The 21384-nt window shown below is 67.0% G+C and overlaps 3 protein-coding genes across 3 annotated transcripts; 2 read left to right on the forward strand and 1 right to left on the reverse strand.

Moving 5' to 3' along the window:
- The first annotated feature begins 1061 nt into the window (after positions 1-1061).
- On the forward strand, positions 1062-8504 carry SRMS (src-related kinase lacking C-terminal regulatory tyrosine and N-terminal myristylation sites). The gene is given in 9 exon segments (XM_047770534.1): positions 1062-1472; positions 4388-4509; positions 5000-5166; positions 5852-6233; positions 6680-6861; positions 6964-7120; positions 7368-7557; positions 7990-8091; positions 8468-8504. Coding segments are annotated over 9 exon segments (1701 nt in total). The 5' UTR covers positions 1062-1110.
- A 1443-nt stretch (positions 8505-9947) lies between these two features.
- On the forward strand, positions 9948-17993 carry PTK6 (protein tyrosine kinase 6). The gene is made up of 8 exons (XM_047770645.1): positions 9948-10322; positions 11584-11705; positions 11957-12117; positions 12652-12805; positions 13291-13449; positions 14373-14554; positions 15282-15435; positions 16129-17993. Exons 1-8 carry the CDS (start codon positions 10093-10095, stop codon positions 16314-16316), a joined length of 1350 nt encoding a protein of 449 aa, XP_047626601.1. The 5' UTR covers positions 9948-10092; the 3' UTR covers positions 16317-17993.
- PPDPF (pancreatic progenitor cell differentiation and proliferation factor) lies at positions 17833-19315 on the reverse strand. Its single transcript, XM_047770646.1, has 4 exons — positions 19160-19315; positions 18676-18756; positions 18379-18456; positions 17833-18293 (listed from the first exon to the last, which is right to left on the reverse strand). The coding sequence occupies exons 2-4, from the start codon at positions 18728-18730 to the stop codon at positions 18094-18096; spliced, it is 333 nt and encodes a 110-aa protein (XP_047626602.1). The 5' UTR covers positions 18731-18756; positions 19160-19315; the 3' UTR covers positions 17833-18093.
- Between the last annotated feature and the right edge of the window lie 2069 nt (positions 19316-21384).

A 21384-nucleotide genomic window follows, 5' to 3' on the forward strand; every position in this document is an offset into this window, starting at 1 on the left:
ACCCTTCCAGGATAGGGCGCCTGTCCCTGAGGCCCGCCCCCAGTCTGTTCGGTGACAGAACCTCCCCGCACGGGGGCCTCCACCCCTCCCGCTGACCTCACTCGGCTTTTGCCCCTAAGCCCCCCCACCAGCCTATCCCCTGGGTCCAGGCCTGGGCCCCGGGGGTCTGGCCTGGGAGGGAGTGGGTGGGCACCATGGGCTCTAACTCCGTACTTCTAGCCGTTATGCTTATTTAGGGGTCTGAGGGCAAGAGCTGGATTATTTGGAAAGGTGGGTGCTGTCTGAAGGTCCAGGGGTGGGCTAGCCTCCCATCCCAGCCCTGCCGCCGAGCCACAGAGAGGGGTGGGGGCAGGGCAGGCTCCCCTCCTCTGGTCCAGGCGCGTCCTGGACCTCTGCCGTCTCGGGCCAGTTTTTTTTTTTTTTTCCTATGTCTCCCTCCTCCGCTAATTTTTTCTAAATTCACCTTTCAAGTTTGAGATAATTGTAGATACACCTGCCGTTGTAAAAAAAAAAAAACAAAAACAGATCAAAAGCGCCCTTCCGGTTTCCCCCAAGGGGAATACCTTCACAGCTGTCTTTTGAGATCACTCCGCGAGAGCGACCTCGACAAACTCCTCCCCCCCGGGACCTCCCACGTCGCCGCCGCCGCCCTAGAGGCCCCACCCACCAGGGCCCCACCCGCCGAGGCCCCGCCCCTTGGCCCCGCCCCGACGCCGGTTTGGGGAAACCCTCTCCCAGGTCCCTCCTAGGGCCACGCCCATCCTGGGGCCGCAAGCACCCCACCCGCCCGCGGCAGGTGGGCAGCAGTCCTGCCCGAGAGACGCCCTGGAGGTCTGGGAGAGGAGCGGCCGTCGTGAGGCCAGGGCTGGAGGGCCACCCCGCGCGGGTCTGAGCATCCGCAGGGGGCGGGCGGGGGCTGTACGCGCCTTGTCGGGGGGGCCTCTGGAACGACTGCCACCCCCCACCCCCCCCACCCCCCGAGCCAGCAGGGACGCCTCGCAGCGAGGCTCCAGCGCTGGCCGTCCGCCCCTCCAGTTTCTCCTAGTCGGGGTCCCGGAGCCCCGTCGTGCGTCCCCTCTCTCCCCCGCAGAGCCCGGGACGCCGCAGGGCATGGAGTCCTTCCTCAGGAAGCGCCTGACCTTCCTGGCCTCCTTCTGGGACAAGATCTGGCCGGCAGGTGCGCCGCCCTTCCCGGACCCCGACGCCGACGTGGAGCCGGAGCCCGCGGCCGGGGAGGCCGCCGCCTCGGAGCCCCGCAGCGGCCCCGCGCCCGCGAGGCTCTTCACGGCGCTGTACGACTTCAGGGCGCGGAGCGCAGAGGAGCTGAGCGTCCGCCGCGGGGACAGGCTCTGTGCCCTCAGGGAGGAGGGCGGCTACGTCTTGGCCCGCAGGCTCTCAGGCTGGCCCAGCACCGGGCTGGTGCCCATCGCATATGTGGCGGAGGCCGCCCCCGAGTCGCTCTCGGACCAGCCGTGAGTACCGCGGGCTGCGGGGAGTCAGGAGTAAGTGCAGGGTTGTCTGGGGACCGCGTGTGGGCGCCCGTCCTGCAGGGCCCGCCGGCCGGCAGCAAGCACCCAGGCCCTGGCCCTGATGCTGCTAACTGGGCAGCGGCAGTGACTGGCAGGAGTGGCGAGGTCGAGCCCCCCCCCGTCAGTCAGCTGGGCAGGGTGCGTGGCGGCTGCAGCTCCGGCCTGAAGCAGTGTTTGCTGAGTGGTCGTTGCTCGCAGGGCCGGGGTCTGGGGGTCTGGGCTGCGGTTCCAGAGAGGCCATCCTGTGCTGCGGGGGTGAGGTGGTGACTGAGAGGCTGGACTTGCCCCTCCTGCCCTGGACCCGGGATGCGGCAGGCGTGGCCTTGGCCTTTGGGGTCACTTCCAAAGAGCATTGTCAGGGGGAAGATACCGGTGGGGAGCCTGCCCATCCCCAGGTGCACAGGCCCCTTGGGGTCGGACAGTCCCCAGGCGGAGAGGAGTCGGCAAGGACCCTTGGCTCGCTGCCTGCCAGCCTGCGATCTTGGGGGAAGCAGCAGGGGAGCCCTCGCCCGCGGGGCTCCTTGGAGGAGGCGACCTCTCGGCTCAGCTCGGGGGCTGCAGGACAGTGTCGCCTCCTGGCCCGGCTGTGTGCCGGCCCTGAGCAGGGCCCCGCCATGCGGCTGTGGACGTGGTACGCGGGTCTCTAGCGATCAACCCAGGCGCTGGGCATGCCTCTCTCTGCCTTTCCCCTGGATGTCGTGGCCCTTGCGATCCCTGACCTCGGGCGGATGGGGCGCGGGCTCGGAACCCTCGGCTTCCCAGCCCCATTGCACAGAGGTGACATGCTGGCTGACAAGGGGCCAGAAGCTGGTGGGTGAACAGCGCTGCGCAGGCCACACCCTGCCGTGAGCCTCTGATCCTGCACCAAACCGGGCCTCGTGGAGGCGGCTGGCAGGATCGGGGGGGGGGGGGCAGGGGGGGGCGCCCGGGAGGAAGAGCTTCTGACTGTTTGCTTGGGCTGGATGTGGAAGGGTGACCACACTCCCTGTGTCATTAGCTCCAGACACCGAGCTGGCTGTCCCCAGGCCGGCCAGGTCGGGGGGAGCCCTCAGCCCCAACAGTGAGGCCTTGTCGCTCAGGAGCTGCTGGGGCCCCTCTAGTCTCAAGGCACCCACCGCCCCTCGCCCCCTAAAGCGGGTCTGGGAGGATGGGGGTGGGGAAGCACTGCTGTCCCGGCAAGGTCCCTGTGGCCCCTTCCCAGTGGCCCGGGGGCCCCAGAAAGCAGGGCCCGGTGCCTCCCAGATCAGAGTCTCCTCAAGGGCATTGGCTTCCCCCGAGCCTGCCAACCCAGCCAGGTCTCACTTTGGGGGACTCAGGTCATCACCGTCCTGGACTCTTCCCCGTGTGTCTGCCGAGCTTCTCTTTTTATTTTTTGCTGCGACATGCGGCAGCTTGACGTGGGATCTCAGTTCCCAGACCCGGGGTTGAGCCCAGGCTGCAGTGGGGAAAGTGCCGAGTCCTGACCCCTAGGCCACCCCGACCTCACCTCTCCATGTACTTCAGGCCTCGGAAGAAACGTCCCCATCACCCTGCCTCCTCCTGTCTCCAGCTTCCTCTCCCGCCAGCCTCAGCCCAGCTCCCAGCTGACTCTGGCCCCTCCCCATGGCTCCCCAGGGCCTCCGGGCCGGGCCCCACCACCCTCACCCCAAGCTCCAGCAGCACCCACCTGCCCAGCTTTGCCTTCCTGGTCCCGTCTTTTGGGGCCGAGCCCCCCTTTTGTTGATTTTCTTTGTTGTCTGAGAGCCCACCCCCCCTTTGTCCCCCAGGATCCCTGCTGATGCTGCCCCCCGCCAGTGGTCTGAGAGCCCACCCCCAACAGCTCCCAGGTCCCCGTGTTCCTCCTGTCAAGCTGGCTGGGGGAGTTCCCTGGCGGCCTAGTGGTGAGGCACCCAGTATTGTCACTGCTGTGGCTCTGATTTGATCCCTTGTCTGGGAACTTCCACATGTGGCCAAAAGGAAAAAAAAAAAAAGGTAGCTGAGAGGCTGTGGGTGGGGGGCAGGTGGCCACTGCATCTCTGGAGGTTCCAGGAAGCAGGAGGCTCAGGGCAGGAAGCTGACTCAGGCGTGCAGCTCCCCCACCTGGGCCTCGGGGAGCAGACGCAGGCAATGGAGTGGGCCCACGAGCCTTTCCGCTTTCCTTCCGAGGACGCGGAACCAGGGAGCCGCACCCGGTCTGACTGAGGTGGACTCCCCGCCCGATGGGGTGTCAGGTGGGGGAGCCCCGGGCAGGCCCCCACCCTGCCCGGCCCCAAGCTCGGGTGTACGACCTCCTGGTGCCTGGGAATCCTGCACGGACGGAGGAGTGGGTGCCTGGGAGCCCCAGGGAGGCCTCAGGTTCTCGGCATCAGGAGAGAGCACCTCGTGGGTGCAGAGGCAGACACGCTGTGCCTTCGGCCTCCCCCGGCTTTTCCGCAGCCTCTCCCAGCCACTCCAGGGCGAGGCCTGCTTCTCTCATCCCACCTGTCAGCTTCCCAAGGCATGCGGGCTGTGCCCAGCCTGCTGGCCCCCGGTCCCCCTGCCCCCACGTCCTGGCTGCCCTGGGGGGGCCGCTCCCCATGGCAGGGGAGTTTGGCGGGTTGAGACTGTGGCTGAGGTGCGCGGACAGTCACTCGACACAGGTCACTGCTAGTGGCTCTGTCAGCTCCACATGGGCCCGTCAACTCCAGAGGCAGGGCCCTGGGGGCTGGGGCAGGTGCAAGCAGACTCCGGACTGGGCTCCTGCGTGGGGGGCCAGGTGCTCCTCTGCCCTGACAGACTGTCGGGCCTTGGCGTCACGGGTGTCTGGGGCCTCTGACCCATGTGGGAGCGGTGGGCAGGGGCTGGGCCTGTGTGGGGACCACTCTGCCCGCCCTTTGCAGCTGGTACTTCAGCGGCATCAGCCGAACCCAGGCCCAGCAGCTGCTCCTGTCCCCCGCCAATGCGCCCGGGGCCTTCCTTATCCGGCCCAGCGAGAGCAGCCATGGGGACTTCTCGCTGTCAGGTAGGCGGCCCCCCGCTGAGGACTGCCCTTGGCCCGGGGGTTGCTTTCCAGGCCATGCCAACCCGCAGCCCACCTGGGGCCTGACGGTCTGGGTCCCCGTGCAAGTGTGCCCACGCACACACTCGTTTACCCATGCGTGGGCTTCTTCGCCCTGCATCACCCGCCCGTGTGCTCACCCACCCTGAGCTTGCCCGTTCACTGCCTTCACCCCCCACCACTCCCTCCCCAACCCGCAGACCGGTTCATTCACGCAGCACCGGCCAGTGCCTACTCTGTGCCCTGCGCCCGCTGTCGCCAGGGGCCCCCTCGCTGAGCTCTGGCCTGCAGCAGCCTGAGCTCCCTCCTCGTCCACGCAGCCTGGCCATCCAAGGCCACAAGGCCAGGTCTGAGCCAGACCCAAGGAGGGCTGTGTGGGTCTCATGGCTGGGGTGGCGGGAAGGTCCTGGCAGGCTGCAGCCAGGACGTGACCGCCCTCCCGGCACCCTTCCAGTCCGGGCCCAGACCGGAGTCTGCCACTACCGCGTCTCCACGGCAGCCGATGGCAGCCTCTACCTGCAGAAGGACCGGCTCTTCCCCAGCCTGGAGGAGCTGCTGGCTTATTACAAGGCCAACTGGAAGCGGACCCAGAACCCACTGCTGCAGCCCTGCGTGCCCCAGGTGGGCCCCCCCACCCCGCCTGCCAGGCTGCCGCTTGCCCAGCCTGAGGCACTGCTCAGCACGTGACCAGCTGGCCCAGCCTGACCCTAGGAGCTGCCGGGGACCCCATGAAGCCTGGAGCACGAGGGGTCCCAGGGCCTTCTCCCCACCCCAGTTGGGCCCCTGCCCCTGCCCTGGTGTTACATTCTGTCTCTGGGGTGGGGTGGCCGGGGCCTGTAGGATGCCCGCCTGCCCCGCCCAGCTCTGCAGTAGAGCAGTAGGGAGGGCAGGGCGGGGGCCTGGGAAGGCGCCCACCGCAGCGCAGCCCCAGGCAGCGTGGAGGCTGTGGGAGGAGATGCTTGTCCGGTGGGGCGGTGCCACCCTGTCCTCGAGGGAGCCTCGGTATCTCTGTGACGGTCCTGGGTGAGCTGACCTGCCGAGGGGCCGCACGGCCATCTGGTTCTTCTGGTCTCTTAATGACAGCCTGGACGGGGGCAGAAATGAGTGTTTGTGGACCGATGCCTGTCGGGGCAAAGGTGCCATTTAGGTCCGGAAACAATTAGAGCCAGGCCCCCAGAGGTTGGCACTTGGGTCCCTTGCCCGTCCAGGCGAGGGTTGAGCCTGTGCTGGGGCGCAGGGTTGAGGGCCTAGTGCTGCCCAGGAGCAGCAACAGGCCAAGGCACCGAGTGTCCCGAACCCCCGGCAGAAGCCCCCCGAGTGGGACGAGTGGGAGCGGCCACGCTCTGAGTTCACTCTGCGGAGGAAGCTGGGCAGAGGCTACTTCGGGGAGGTGTGGGAAGGCCTGTGGCTTGGCTTCATGCCCGTGGCTGTCAAGGTCATCAAAGCAGGTGGGTGTGGCCCCAGAGCCCGGGCAGAGGCAGTGGGCCAGCGGGCAGAGGCGGGTCCTGGAGTGCTGCCCTGTCCCACAGCTGACATGAAGCTCGCTGACCTGGCCCAGGAGATCCAGACGCTCAAGAGCCTGAGGCACGAGCGCCTCATCCGGCTGCACGCGGTGTGCTCCGCAAGCGATCCCGTGTACATTGTCACCGAGCTCATGCGCAAGGGCAGCCTGCGGGCCTTCCTAGGCAGTGAGTCTCTGCGGCCGTCCACCTCCCTCTTCCTGCCAGGGCCTTGACCAGGGCTCTGGGCCTTTGTCCTGGATGCTGGATGGGAGACACAGGTGGCCCTGGGGTCTCTGGCCCCTGCGAGGTCAGGCCGGGTCTGGGCACCGCAATTCCGGGCGGCACCTGTTCTTCTGGGTCACCAGCCCTGTGTGAGGTCAGCATGGACCCAGCCCAGCCGCACCTGTCCCTTCCCCATGTTGGCCCCTTTCTGTCTCTGGTTGGGGACCCTGGCTGGTCTGCCAGTGAGCTGGCTGCCCTGAGTGGCCACTGCCCCAGTGGCCACACGGTACCCATGACAGCCTCGGTGGGCGGCGCTGTTCTCACCCATCTGAGAGCAGAGGATACCCAGGCACAGTGGGAAGTGACTGGGGCAGACGCTCGTGACCCCTGACTGTCGGCCCCACCTGCAGGCCCCGAAGGCCGGGCCCTGAGCCCGCCTCTCCTGCTGACCTTTGGCTGCCAGGTGGCTGAGGGCATGAGCTACCTGGAGGAGCAGCGCATTGTACACCGGGACCTGGCAGCCAGGAATGTGCTTGTGGGCGACGACCTAGCCTGCAAGGTGGCCGACTTTGGCCTGGCCCGGCTGCTCAAGGTCAGTGTGGGCTCTGGCCACAGACCGCTGGCCGGCCGAGCGGCCGGTGGGGCTGGGGGGCGCCCCTCTGCCCACTGTGCCGCTGGTCTCCCCTCTGCCCAGGACGATTTCTACTCCCCGAGCAGCCGCTCCAAGATCCCCGTCAAGTGGACGGCGCCCGAGGCGGCCAACTACTGCGTGTACTCCCCAAAGTCGGACGTCTGGTCCTTTGGGGTCCTGCTCTACGAGGTCTTCACCTACGGCCAGTGTCCCTACGAAGGTGGGTCTCGGGGCGGCCCGAGGGAGGAGACTGAGGCGGGGTCTGAGGGAGGAAGGGGGAGCCAGCCCAGTGGAGGAGGCACACCCCGTCCCGGGCGGGCGTTGCTGACCCCAGAAGGGCCTCAAGGCAGGGTCTGGCCAGGGCGGGGCGGGGCTCCACGGTGACCCCTCCTTGCGGCGGGAGGCGGTGCCGCCCCGCCCGGCCCCGCCCCTCTCCCTGACCCCGCCCCTCCCCGGCCCCGCCCCAGGAATGAGCAACCACGAGACTCTGCAGCAGATCTCGCGAGGGTACCGCCTGCCGCGCCCCGCCGCCTGCCCGGCCGAGGTCTACTAGCTCATGCTGGAGTGCTGGAGCAGCTGCCCGGAGAGGCGGCCCGCCTTCGCGGCGCTGCAGGGGAGGCTGGGCGCTGTGGGCGGGCGCCGCCGCCCGGCCCTCACGTGACCCGCGCGCCCGCTCGGGGGCCCCTCGCCGGACAGTGTTTGCCGTGGACACGCACGAGTCACATTGGCGCCCGCCCGCGGGGCCTCTGGCCGTGGGCCTCACGCCCTGACACGCACATATGACACATGCAGACAGCGCTCAGACGCGGGCACGGGCTGGCGTCCTCTGCCCGTTGTGAGCGGCGCTCTCGGCCGTTTGCTCTGGCCTCGGCGGGGGGGGGACATGCTGGCTGGAGAAGCCTCCTGCCGGTGACTGTCGCCCTGAGCGCCCGAGCGCGGCCGCTCCCTCCCAGACTCAGGGGCGGGAGGGCCGGCTTCCCAATCTTCTCCACAGCCCCGCCGTGGCCTTGAGAAGTGGCGGTGCTGGGGCCTAGGCTGACCTGGGGACGGGGCCCACGGGGCACAGGCTGGGCACTGCCGCCGCCACAGGCCCCTGGGCCTCCTCAGCCCCAGACCAGAACAGGCGCTGGAGCTGACGGTATGGTCCGCCAGCCCGGTGATGGTGGTGGAGGAAGTGCTGGCCCCTGTGTGGTCCGGGCCGCCACCCCAGGGCGTTTTGGCACCCAGAACAGGGGCCAGAGGCAGCGCGACCTTTGGGCTATGGGCGGGAGCTGGCAGAGGCCACAGAGATGCGTGAAGAGCCCTTTCTGCCTCCCTGGCACTGGGGCAGAGAGAGGGGTGGGGGGCGGGGCCAGGCCCCTGGGAGGTTGGCGGGGGGGGGGGGGGGGGGGGGGGGGGGCAAAGGTCAGGGAGGCTGCGGGCCTCAGACCAGGGGTCTGGGTGCTGGCCTGGCTGTGCTGGGTGGGTGGGCATGGATGCCATGGTGTGTGGGCACCTGGTGACCACCCTCCTGGGGAAGGAAGCCGCAGGGTCCGGGGTGTGACTGCTCCCACGGGCTGATTTCCAGCCTCGTCAAGGAGGCCCCACGCGTGGAGCTGGCTTGACTTGCACGGTTGGTGGCAGCTCACACTGCCGCTCTGGTCACCATGAGATGGACAGTGGAGGGCGGGACGGGCGGGGGGGGGGGGGGCGGTCTGCCATCAGGGGTCCCGCTGCCCCATCCTGGGAGCCCCGCCTGGCAGCCGTGCTCCAGGGGACCGAGGGCAGAGGCCACCTGCAGCTCATCGTTTCCTGGAGTGTCTGCTCTGACCCCGCAGGGGCCAGTCGGCCCTGCATCACAACTGCAGGTCTCACCCATGGGATGGCACCGAGAGGGCTGGGACCCTTGGGTGCAGACAAATGAATCCCCAGGGACTGCTTAGAGAACAGAGTCTGTGCCAGGTTAGAGAAATTGGGGGGGGGGGTGCTTCCTAAAGGTAGAGAAATTGGGGGGGGTGCTTCCCAGAGGGATGGGTGGGGGCCACCATAGGCAGATGCAGCCCAGGGGGAGCCGGAGGGGACAGGCCACCATCTCCCTGGTCTGGGTGGACAGTGGGGGCGGGAGGGTCTGGCCTGAGCCTTTAGGCCTGCGCCTCGACCTGCCTCCGTCCTGTCCTGGGAGGGCCCAGAGTGAGGGCTGGAGCTAGACTCGCCTGGCTCTGGGCGGTTCCCAGACCGCTGGAAGGGATTGCTCTCTGTTTCCTGGGAACCGTGGTGTGCGGGGCCGGGCTGGCGGGCGGGAGAATGCCCTGGGCGGGGAGACAGGACAGGTGCGGTCACTGCTCCACCCCTGGGCCGTCTTATGGGCTCAAGCTCAACAGGTTTGGTGCTGGTGCCCTGGGAGGGCCCGGACCTTGGCCTTGGAAACTTCTGGCTTCCTGGTTGGCGTGGGCCCACGGCTCCCAGGCAGGGCCAAGGCCTGAGGGGCGAGAGCGCTCTACTCACAGTGAAGGGTGGACTGCAGTGGGGGGGGCCTTGGAGCCCAAGGGTGCCGAACAGCTCAGCCGGCCCATCTGTCCCTCCCCTCGGGCCTGCCCCTCCTGCTCAGACCTGAGCAGGCTGTGCGCTTCACTCATGAACCTGAGACATACCCTCCTGATCTCAAAGTGAAGGGATCCGTGTCCCCACGCTGCTCAATAAAAGCGAAAGCGCCAGTGAGTAGGGGTCGTGTGATGTGAAGTCCCCTCAGCCCTCGAGGGGCTGGAGGGTGGGGCCAGGCGCCGCGGGTGAGGAGCGGGAGAGGCAGCAGAGACTCAGCTGCCGGCTGGCTGTCCCTGGGTCTGGCTGTCCCCTGGGAGGTCTGGGGCAGAGCGCCTTGGCCCTGGTCCTCCAGCCCTGCCTCACCTCCTGGCTGAGCGCTCACCGGCCTCCTCTGGGCAGCTTTCCCACAGCAGGCGGGCAAGAGTGCCCAGCCTGACCTGGCCCAGGCGTGGGGGGACGGGTGGGGGCTGTTGGGGCCCTCAGGGCGGAGCCCAGGGCGCTTGGGGAGGCCATCCCTGGTGGCACAGGTGTGGCTGGCCCAGCCACCTCATCATGAAGGTGGGTGGCGGCTCAGCGGGGCGGGGACGGCCTGTCAGAGTCAGCCCTGCCCACGGGCTCCTCCCAGCCAGGGCTGCCTGAAGCTGGACGGGTGAAGGTGGCAGGGCACCGGCCATGGGGTCCCAGGGCCAGGCTGCCCTGGGCCCCAAGTATGTGGGCCTCTGGGACTTCGAGGCTCGGACAGCTGAGGAGCTGAGCTTCCGGGCGGGGGACCTCTTCCACGTGGCCAGGAAGGAGGAGGAGTGGTGGTGGGCCATCCTGCTGGACGCGGCGGGCCAGGCGCTGGCCGAGGGCTACGTACCCCAAAGCTACCTGGCCGAGAAGGAGACAGTGGAGTCAGAGCCGTGAGTGTCCCTGTGGCCCTTGGAGCCTTTCCAGGTGGCCCTCTTGGGCTCAGGGCAGGGTGGCTGTTGGGACAACTCTACCCCTGTGGCTGGGCTCCAGGTGGGGGACAGGGGCACCAAGCTGGCCAAGGATGGGGCCCATGGATTCGTTTCCCTGTGCCCCTCCGTGGGGCTGGACCTTCCATCCTGGCCTGGACCCCTCACTGGGCTTCTGACATCTCCAGGGAGGCCACAGCTCCGCCCCTGAGCTCCCGCGCAGTCACCTGCCGGTGTCAGGACCCCGGGGGCCGCCTGCTGACAGTGAGGGGTCTGCACAGGAAGCCGAGGCCGAGGCTGGGCCTTTGTTGGAGCAAAGCTCCACTCACCTTCCAAACACACAAAACCAGACTGGTGGCCTGCCTAGTCAGAGGAGCCGGGAAGGCCATTGCGACATGCCCGCCCTGGGCGTGGGCCACGGACGTGCTCCCTGTACCAGCACGGCTGCCCCATCACGGGCAGGTGGCTCTTGGTGGGCGGGGCCATAGGGCAGCCATGTGCCCAAGACCCATTGCACCCCATCCCCTCCAGTGCGCCCCATCCACTGGGCGCCTCCCGAAGAGAGAGCAGCAGACAGCACGGGCCGAGCCCTGGGCAGTGATAACGCAGGGGTCAGAGCCATTGCCAAGGCCCTGAGGCCTGGGGACTCAGCACATTCGAGAGGTGGGAAGGGGCGGGAGGCTGGCGGCGAGAGTGGATGGGAGCGATTCCAGAGGTGCTGGACCAGTGGGGGTGGGCATGGCCCATGGGCTCCGTGCCGGCCGTGCCCTCCCTCGGGGCCCACGTAGGGAGTGCAGAGGGCAGAGCACGGAGGCAGTGGTGTCCGGGGAAGGACCGCAGGCCCCAGCCTGCCCTCCGGAGTCCAGGGCTTGTCCCTGTGCCGGCTCTGGGGGCGGGGGAGCGAGGGCGGGTGTGGCTGCACCGTGTGGGTGGGTGTGCGTGTGGGTGCGTGTGGGCGAGTCCCAGGGAGCCAGAGCACAGCACCCAAGGTTGGGGGGCTGCTGTCCCCACAGGAGGGGGTGGCTCTGTCCCCAGAGCCAGGAGACACCAGGTAGTGTCCACTTCTGGGTCCCCAGGGCCACTTGGGACCCTGGGGGTCAGTTGAGGGGCAAAGAAGGGGCCTTGGGGTCGGTGAGTGTTTGCAGGCAGCCATGTGCCAGCGTTGGGCAGGGCGGGGGCACAGCCAAGGTCTCCGAGGCTCAGGACCCCCCCCCCCACCTCGCAGGTGGTTCTGCGGCCCAATCTCTCGCTCAGAAGCCTCACACCGGCTGCTGGCCGCGGGCGTCGAGCAGGGGGCCTTCCTGGTCAGGACCAGCGAGAAGCCTGGCGCCAACTATGTCCTCTCGGGTACTCCTCCTCCACTGCGACCCCCCGCCCCCGCGCCTGAGTTGGGGGCTCCCTTCCTGCAGGCGGAGACCCCCCCCCCGCCCCGGCCCCTCACTGTCCTGGGCATCTGGGACCTGCAGGCCCTGCCCTGGGAGCTCTGACCCCTCAGTGGGCGGGGTGGGGTCGGTCTGGGTTCTCTCCGGTCGCCGTTGGGGCGCGCCCCCGAGGGCGGGCTGCTCTCTGCCCGTTCACGAGCGGGCCCCTCCATCCAGTGCGGGACAGGCAGACCGTGCGGCACTACAAGATCTGGCAGCGGGCCAGCCGGCTGCACCTCAGCGAGGCCGTGTCCTTCCCCAGCCTGGCCGAACTCGTGGAGCACCACAAGGCCCAGAGTCTGTCCCACGGCCTGAGGCTGACCTCGCCCTGCTGGAAGGTAAGGCCCCTGCCGCAGCCAGACCCTTGCCTCCCCCCCCCCCCCCAGGCTTCAGCCCTCTCTCCTCAGGCGCCGGAACCCTCGGGTGGCGGTGGGGGTGGGTCCTGACACCCCGACTGGCTGGGGACACTGGGGGACACAGCCTGGGGACGCTGGCTGCCTGGGAGCTGTGACTGTGCAGAGCTGGGGGTGGGCCGGGGACGTGTCCCCCCCTTTGCCCAGTCACTGTCCCCGGGCCAGCCAGAGGTCAGCGGAGCTCTTGCCACGCCCTAAGTCTCCAGGCTGGTGGGTGCCTGGGGACAAGGGCTGGACGGGAATTCTGTACGAGTGGCACTCAGGCCAATGTCACTGGCCCAGAGCAGGTGGGGGGGGATGTGTTGGCAGGCGTCGGCCAGGCCACGGGCAGTCCCCAGGAGGGCCAGGGCCACACATCCCAGGCAGAAGGCGGTCCGCACTTGAGGACAGGCCAGCGGCTGTCCGCCTGCAGGGGTCAGAGTGGGGCCCCCCTGAAGGGCTGGCCCTGTGCCCCTGCAGCATGAGCCCGAGCCCCTGCCCCACTGTGACGACTGGGAGAGGCCGAGGGAGGAGTTCACGCTTTGCCGGAAGCTGGGCGCCGGCTACTTCGGGGAGGTCTTTGAAGGGCTCTGGAAGGACAAGGTCCGAGTGGCCATTAAGGTGATTGCCCGAGGTGAGTGCGCCCCAGGCCAGGGGCAGCTGGCCTCGGCCCCGGGGTGGGGGGACCTGCGCTCCGAGCCCCACTCGCCACCCTGGCTTGGACCATGGGGCACCTGCTGCAGCTGCTGGCTTTCTTTCACCTAAATGCATTTACCTTAAAAGGGAATCTCAAATTCTTAATGTAAATGAAAGGAACGCCATTAAAATGGGTCTCTAGGAATCTGAAGAGGTTCCCCGCAAACCTCCCAGGGGCCCACCCCCTGCAGGAGCCGGGGCCGGGGCCGGGGCTGCAGGGAGCTAGTGCCGGCTCCCCAGCTGGCTGGGCCAGGTGTGAACCAAGTGACGGTACTGGTGGTGCCCAGGGCATTGGGCGGGCAGGTGGTGGGCACAGAGGACCCCACGCAAACCGTGGGGACCAGGCTGTGTGCCCTGCGTCAGAAGGGGGGCCGGGGTGTCATGGGGGCACTCATTTCCTGAGCGGCCTCCGCCCGCCCCCAGACGACCTGCACCAACACGCGTTCCAATCGGAGATCCAGGCCATGAAGAAGCTTCGGCACAAGCACATCCTGCCACTGTACGCCGTGGCGTCCCTGGGGGACCCCGTGTACATCGTCACGGAACTCATGCCCAAGGGGAACCTGCTGGAGCTGCTGCGGGGTGAGTGGCCATGGTGTGCCCGGTTTCAGAGATGCCCAAGTGGCAAGTGTCTGTGCTCAAGGATAAGTGGCCTCCGGTACGCATGTGTGTGCCTGGGCGTGTGTTTTAACACGTCCACGTCTGGAGTGCTTTCCACGTGATCGCTGCAAGCTGCTGCCACACCATCAAATACTCTCTAGAAACAAAATTCTGACACCGCCGAGTGCACTCAAGCACTTGTTGTTGGAACTTTTTTTTTTTGCCTTTTCAAGGCCACACCCACAGCATATGGAGGTTCCCAGGCCAGGGGTTGACTCAAAGCTGTAGCCGCTGGCCTACACCACAGCCACAGCAACGTGGGATCCAAACTGCGTCTGTGAGGCCAGGGATCGAACCTGCAACCTCATGGGTACGAGTCGGGTTCGTCTTCTCTGCGCCATGACGGGAACGCCTGTTGCGGGACCTTTTTGATGTTTTTGGTCCTGTAGACGGTGCTGAGATGGCCATCTTTGAGTTCCTTTGCTTCCCAGAAGGAAATTCCAGAGGGCGCGCTTGGACGGTTTAGCTCTGATACCTGACTACCTTCCCGAAGGGCCGCACCTGCAGCACGTGGCAGTTCCCAGGGTAGGGGTCGAATCGGAGCTGTAGCTGCCCGCCTGCACCACGGCCACAGCAACTCAGGATTCGAGCTGTGTCTGCGGCCCACACCACAGCTCCCAGCAACACTGGATCCTTAACCCACTGAGCGAGGCCAGGGATCGAACCTACATCCTCATGGATGCTAGTCAGATTCATTTCTGCTGAGCCACAACCGGAACTCCCACAGTCCCAGCTTTAAGCCGGGCTCGCTGCCCTCTGCCCCCGCCCCTCCCGAGGGCGGGCGTCTGCACCGAGGACTCGGCCCTGGCTGGCCCCGTCACCCTGGCCTCCCACTGCCTCTGCAGACGCTGATGAGAAGGCCCTGCCGGTCTCGGAGCTGGTGGACATCGCGGCCCAGGTGGCTGAGGGCATGTGCTACCTGGAATCCCAGAATTACATCCACCGGGACCTGGCTGCCAGGAACATCCTCGTGGGGGAGAACACCATCTGCAAAGTGGGGGACTTCGGGCTGGCCAGGCTCGTCAAGGTGGGGCAGGCGCGGGGCGGGGGCGGGGGCGGGGGCGGGGGTGCAGGGAGCTGGCGGTACCCTTGGGCTTCCCTGCCCTCGGGGAGCCCAAGTCGGGCAACAGGACGCTGAGGCAACCACGACTCTGTCGGGCGAGATGCCCAGGTGAGACACGGGTCTGTGGCACCCGGGATGAGCCAGACGGGGCCAGTGGAGGCACTTGGACGCGTCCAGGAACAGCAGGAGGAAAGCGCGGCCACGTGGGGCCAGCTCACGCCAGAGGCTGGGGAGAAGGGAAAACGCTGCTGAGGGGGTGGGCGGCAGAGCCGGGCAGGACCAGCCTTCCTCGCCCCCGGCCACCAGCCTGCCGGCAGGTGCACAGCAGCACCTCCAGGACTCCCAGGAACACGCTGAGAAACTCCCTCAGGTCCTGCGCCCCGGAGCCAAGGTTCTGTCCTTGCACTTTGCTCCTCAAGCAGACCCCGTGTCCCTCCTGCGTGGCTGCTGAACCACTGCTTCCTCCCTGGGGGTCTCCCCCCGCAAACGACTTTTGGAGAAACTCCGTTCTTCGTCCTGGCGGGCTCTCTGCTGGGTTCTCTGCAGTCGCCCCCTGCCGGCGGGGGGATGGCCCGTGGCCTGGGGCGGGCCCGCCCCAGCTCAGGCTCCAGGCGTGGCAGCACGGAAGCCGTGTCTGCGTGTCTGCGCCTGGCTCCTGGAGCCTGTCCTCGCTGCACGTGTCTCACTGCAGGACGACATCTACCTCTCCCACGACCACCGCATCCCCTACAAGTGGACGGCGCCCGAGGCGCTCTCCCGCGGGCACTACTCCATCAAGTCGGACGTCTGGTCCTTCGGGGTCCTCCTCCACGAGGTGTTCAGCAGGGGCGAGATGCCCTACCCAGGTACTGGGCGCCCCGTGCTGCCGACCACAGGCAGGGCGGGAGGGGCCGTCACCTTGCAGGGCCCCCCACTGCTCGCCCGGTGCCAGGATGCCCTCCAGAGTGTCCAAAGGGAGGCTTTAGAAGGGAGTGGCAAGTTGTAAGTCAACTATAAATGAAACAATACATTTGTTTGTTTGTTTACGGCCACACCCGCAGCATATGGAGGTTCCCAGGCTAGGGATTGCACTGGAGCTGCAGCCTTCACCACAGCCACAGCCACACCGGATCCTTCACCCAATGAGTGAGGCCCGGGATCGAACCTGCAACCGCATGGATAGGAGTCGGGTTCGTTAACTGCTGAGCTATGACGGGAACTCTGAAAAAAAATCTTGGGGGAGAAAAAAAAAAAGGAGTTCCCATTGTGGCGCAGCAGAAACGAATCCGACCAGGAACCATGAGGTTTTGGGTTCAGTCCCTGGCCTCGCTCAGTGGCTAAAGCATCTGGTGTGGCTGTGGCTGTGGTGTAGGCCGGTGGCTACAGCTCTGATTCAACCCCTAGCCTGGGAACCTCCATATGCTGCAGATGTGGCCCCCAAAGCAAAAAAAAAAAAAAAAAAAAAAAGAAAAGAAAAGAAAGAAAGAAAAAAAAGAGTATTGGGGCCGAGGGCACAACCCAGGGCTCCCTCCTCCACTGCTCCTCTTCTCACTGGCCAGGCATGTCCAACCACGAGGCCTTCCTGCGGGTGGAAGCGGGCTACCGCATGCCGTGCCCACGGGAGTGCACGCCCACCGCATACAAGCTGCTGCTCTCCTGCTGGAACAGGGACCCTGAGCAGAGGCCCAGCTTCCAAGCGCTGTGGGAGAAGCTCTCCAGCCTCACCAGGTACGAGAACCCACCCTGAGCCAGCATCCTCCCTGCAGCGCTTCCAGGCAGCCAGACTGGGCTGGCCTGGCAAGGAGGCACCAGAGGCACCTCGGATCCCAGGAATGGGCCAACCTGATCCCGGGAGGCTTTTGCCCACAGCTCCCAGAACCAGCCACTCTCGGGAAGGGGCTCGTCAGGGGCAGGGAAGCTCATGCAGGACAGTGTGGGACTGAGACCACCCCTTCCTCCTGAAAGTGCCAGGCCCTCCTCTGCCAACTCCTCCTCTGGGGCCTCCAGGAGCCAGGGTGCCCCTCTTTCCCAAGGAAGTGGGCCTACCCCTGGTCCTGACCTGAAGCCCACCCGCTGCAACCCAGGCTTTGGCCACACTCCCTTTGCCACCTGGCCCTGCCTGACTCCTGGACTCGAGGGGCACAGACGCCCCAGCACTGAGACAGGGGCACTGATGCCTGCCACCTGGGGCAAGGCAGCTGTCCTGGCCCACCTGCTTCGGCAATCAGCAGCTGCCACCAGGGGATCTGGAGACCCCCGTCTGAACACTGTGGCAAGACTGGGTGGGGCTCAGGCTAGCCTTTGACACACAGCACCCCCAGCTTCGGGAGCATGGGGGGCCTGCCCCCCCCCCCATCTGCAGCCTCCTGGACACAGAGGGCAGGCTTTGGGGGCCACCTGCCACCCAGATGCTTTGGAACGGACTCCTGCAGCGGGGAAGGGGGGCCAGAGGTGGATGGGCTTCCTCAGGGCCAGCTGAGCCTTGCCACCCACCCAGCGGAGGCCTCTTCTCTCAGCCCTGACCTCACACCCGCCTCCGTCCACCACCACCCTCTGTCCTGAGCACCAGACCCCACTCCTGGCCACGGGGTCACGTGTTGCCCATGCCTGCCCCCAGGATGCCAGCAGAGGACAAGGCCCTCCCCGCCACCAACCGCACTCAGAGTCTGACTTTGCCCAAAGCTGGGCTGCCTCTGGTGGGAAGACCCATTTAGAACTCCCACCATCCCAGCCCCTCAGCCTGAGTTTGGGTGCCTGGCACCAGGGACCTGTCCCAGGGATGGAGGAGCCTGCTGGGTGTCTCTCGTAAGAGGCCAGGGGTAGCGACACCCTTCTCAGAAGGCGCAGGGGAGGAAGCTCGGCACGTGAGCTCCCGTCCTCAGGGAGGATGGCACCCCAAGGCCCTTCAGGGGCACTGGGCCCTCCAGCGGAGGGCTCCTGAACCCAGAGCCAGAGGCCGAGCCTCCTGTGGAGTTAGAGGACCTGACCTGGCTGCCCTGAGGATTTCAGATCCAGCTCCTTGCTGCCTGTTCTCCCTGGCTCCCCAAAACAGCAAGGCCGCCCACCCCTTCTCAGTGGCAAGGCTCCATGCGTGCCAGAGCTGCCTGCCCACCTGAACCGGGGCCAGACCCGAGGTGGCCCCGGTTCAGGTGGGCCGCGAGTAGGGCCAGCTGCCTGCTGCCTGGGAGGCGAGAAGGTTGAGGGGTTGGTGGACTCATCCGTCCCACGTGGGGGGAGGGGCACGCACACAGCTCACACACCGGTCAGCCTGCTGGCTGCTCCGCGTTTATTTTCCACTGGGTGCAAGGCACAGGGTTACGGCGTGTCCGAAAGGCTCTCATGTGGCTTGGGATAGTCAAGAGCGGGGTTCTCTCACTTTCTTTTTGGTGGTGTGCTGTTCTCAATTAAAGAACCCAACTGCTGCCTCCGGCTGCAGCTCTTGAGTCTCAGGACAGGGAGGGCAGGGGAGGGGCTCTGAGGAGCCTAGCGCCTTGGAAGGAAGCCTGGCAGCTGGTGGTGGCCTCTCAGGAGGGAGGCCTGCAGTTGGGTGTGCCCGGCTGGCCGCCAGGCTGCTGCTGAGCCAGGTCGCAGGTGATCATGCGGGTGGAGGCCCCGGCAGATTCCGAGTGCCCCGGGGACTCCAGCACCGTGGCCATGAGTGGGAGCGTGGGCTTCCCGAAAAAAAAGCTAGCCCACCAGTGTCCCGGGTCAGCTTTGGGGAGACCTGAGAGAAGCAGAGTGAGGTCAGGCTGCTGCAGCCCACTCCCCCGACAATCCCCCAGTACAAAGGGGAGCAGAACTGCACTCACCGGGGGGGTGGGGGATGGCTTCTCCGGGGCACTCAGCACTCCCGCAGGAGCTGTTACTGGAAGTGGAGCCCAGGCGGCCTGGAGAGGGAGGCCGGGTCAGCTCCACTGGGCACTGAGCCCCCCCCAGCCCACCAGGCCAAGCGCTAGCATTGCTGGTAGCACAGGTCCAGGGTCAGGGGTCCACCGCAGCGCACGTGGCACCCAGAGAGGGGCTCTCAAGAAACTTGGGCTGCACCACAAGCTGGCTGGGCCAGCCCACGTGGGACCTGGGGGCGGGCGGGCAAGGGGCTTACTTACAGCGGTAGTAGTCGTGGGTGGCCACGAGCGAGCCGCTCGAGGGGATGGCTGCCATGCTCTTGCTTGGGGGCTGCTGGGAACCTGCGCACGCGGGGGTCGGGGAGCCCGTCCGGTCACCGCTGCCCCTGGAGAAGGCCGCTCCCCACCCGGGCAGAGCCGCCCCGCCCGGACTCCAGGGTCAGCCCCGTGCCCGGGTTTGTTTACTCAGCCGAGGCGGGGCGGCGGAACTCCCGGACCGCCCTCTCCGCGCGGGCGGCTCCAACCAGCCCGAACCGGCCGCGCTGGGCAACAATGGCGCTTTGTGCGCTGGGCCTCCGACCTGGGGGTCCGGGAAGCGGCCGGCGCGCCCCTAACCCCCGCCCCGGGCTCTGCCCGTCGCCCCCTACCCACCCGCGCCCCGCCCGACCGTCCGTCCTCCCGTCCGCCCGCCGCCGCCCAGGCCGGCCGCTCGACCCCACCCATGCGCCGCCGCCCAGGCCCTCACCTCGGCGGCGACCCCTCGCGGGCCTCGGCGCACGATCACGGACGGCGGGGACGGGGACGCTAGGCCACGGAACCCATCTGCCCGGGAGACCGCAGACGGCCGCTCCACCACTCAGACGCGCGGGGCGCGCACGCGCGGACGCGCCCCCCGCCCGCCCCTTATAAGGCGGCGCCGCGGTCGCGTCTCGGAGGGCGGGGCGCCCCGGCCCAGGCCCCGCCCCCGCCCCAAGGAGGGCCCGCCCCCCGGCCAGGCCCCGACTCCGCCCAAGACCCAGGCGGAGCTGATCAGACCCCGCCCGAAGCTCAGCCTGGCCCCGCCCCGGCCCGGGGCCCGGCCCTCGCGGGCCCGCCTCGGAGGAAGTCCAGCCGCGCGGCGTCCCGTCCGACCTTGGCTGCCCCGACAGCGGAGTCTGGCCTAGCCTGGCCTGGAGTGGTTAAATGACCCCCGCCCCAATCCCAGAGCAGGGCCTGCCTCCCTCCCACCCCTTGGACCCCTTCTTGGGCTCTGGCCATCCTTTTGGACCCAGGTTCCCTACTGGCCCCGCCTGTCTCCACCTTTCCAGCTTTTTCCGTGGAGGCAGGGAGCATATGCCGAACGGTGGCCTCTGCCCTTCCAGCCTGTTTCTGCTGTTGTCCGCAGCCCCACAGGCCCAGCCCCCGCAGTGCCCCTCTGCTCCGGCTTTCTCTGCTCAGGATGGGGCTCGCCCCACTCTCACCCGGGACAGGTGGGAGGGCCTCTGCCTGTGAGACCCCAGCCTTCAAGCAGATGTGGGCCCTCGCTGGCAGGTGCCCTTGCCCAGCTGTCGGCACTGGCTGGTACCCAGAACCAACTGTGTGCCTCAGACTTTCCAGCCCTTCAAGGAAGTCACTGCGGACCCACCCACGCCCCCCTCACAGCTCTGGGGGTTCCAGAATCCGCTCCGGGGTTCTCGGCTCCAGCCCACATCCAGCTGCTTGCAAGGGGGATGGGGGAGGGAGGGAGTGAGGAAAGCCGGGTGCAGGGGGATGACTTCTATGGGTAAGTGCGGTGAAGAGCAGCTGTTTGGGGATCTCCAGGAGCTGGAAGTGAAGCCCCTGGCTTGGGCAGCTCCAGAATGGTCCCCGTGGCGCCTGGGTCTCACTGGACTCTCCCTGGCTCTTTGCTGCTGGGCAGTTGTGTCCCTGGTGGTTGGAGGGTCTCAGGAAATCTGAGCGGGTTGGGGGGAGGAGCCACCGGGAAGGTCCTGTAACCTCCTCTGCCGAGCCTCCCTGAGTTCACCCCCTCAAAGACCCTCCAGGTTCTGCAGACTGACTTGCTCAGGAACCAAGGCCCCGGCGGTGGGGGGGATATGATCCTTTATCGGGCTGGGTGGGGGTCAAGGCCGCTGACCCCCTAACTGTGACCTGGCTTGGGTAGCAGCGTGGCCCGGGGAAAAGGCAAGGAAGTGCAGCTTCCTGGCTCAGGTGGCTTTCGTTACTTTTCCACCTTGGACTCTTCCTGGCTGGTCACCAGGCAAAGGGCAGGTCGGTCCAGCCAGGTAGTGCATGGGCTTCAAAGTGAGCCGTGCTTCGCAGCAAGTTCAATCGGATGGCTCATCCGCCTGAGATGAGACTTCGGAAGAGGGGCGCGTGGTCCCCTCTGGCTCGGGCAGAGCCTCACCCCTCCCACGTCACAACGAGACCCTCCCTCCATAGTCGCCCGCAGTCACGCCCTGGCCGGCTTCCTGTCCCCCTTGGGCATGAATTCGGGACCAGGGCTTTACTGCAAATCAAATTTAATTCTTAAGGGCCATTTGCCATCACCCAACCCCCCCACCCCACATCACCAAACCCTGAGCCTGGTGATGGATCGAATGTACCAGGGCCATGTTCCTGGTTACTGGCTGTTTAGGTCCACGTGGGCTCCAGCCGTCAGTCCTGCTCGGGCCTCACGGAGCTGCCCACTGTGCAGGACAGTCACTCCCCTCCCGTCTCAGCCCTGCTGCCGGCCCCTGGCCACGTGCTCACCTGGGATGGGTAGCAGAGTACCCCCACCTCAGCCGGCCGGCCTGCCCGGTGCCCGCGTGTCTGCCTGTCCTGCCTTCGCTGAGACCTGGGAGCCCAGGGGCCTGGACGGGAGGCGTGGTGGCAGTCGTGCGATGGGAGAGGCAGCCAGACCTGTGCAGTGCTCGCAAGGGGTCACAGATAAAGCAGATTCGTCAGAGCAGCTGATGCCAGGAGAATGGAACGTTCTGGAAAGATCCAGTC

This window comes from Phacochoerus africanus, chromosome 3, assembly GCF_016906955.1.
Source record: "Phacochoerus africanus isolate WHEZ1 chromosome 3, ROS_Pafr_v1, whole genome shotgun sequence".
Classification (NCBI taxonomy): Eukaryota; Metazoa; Chordata; class Mammalia; order Artiodactyla; family Suidae; genus Phacochoerus; species Phacochoerus africanus.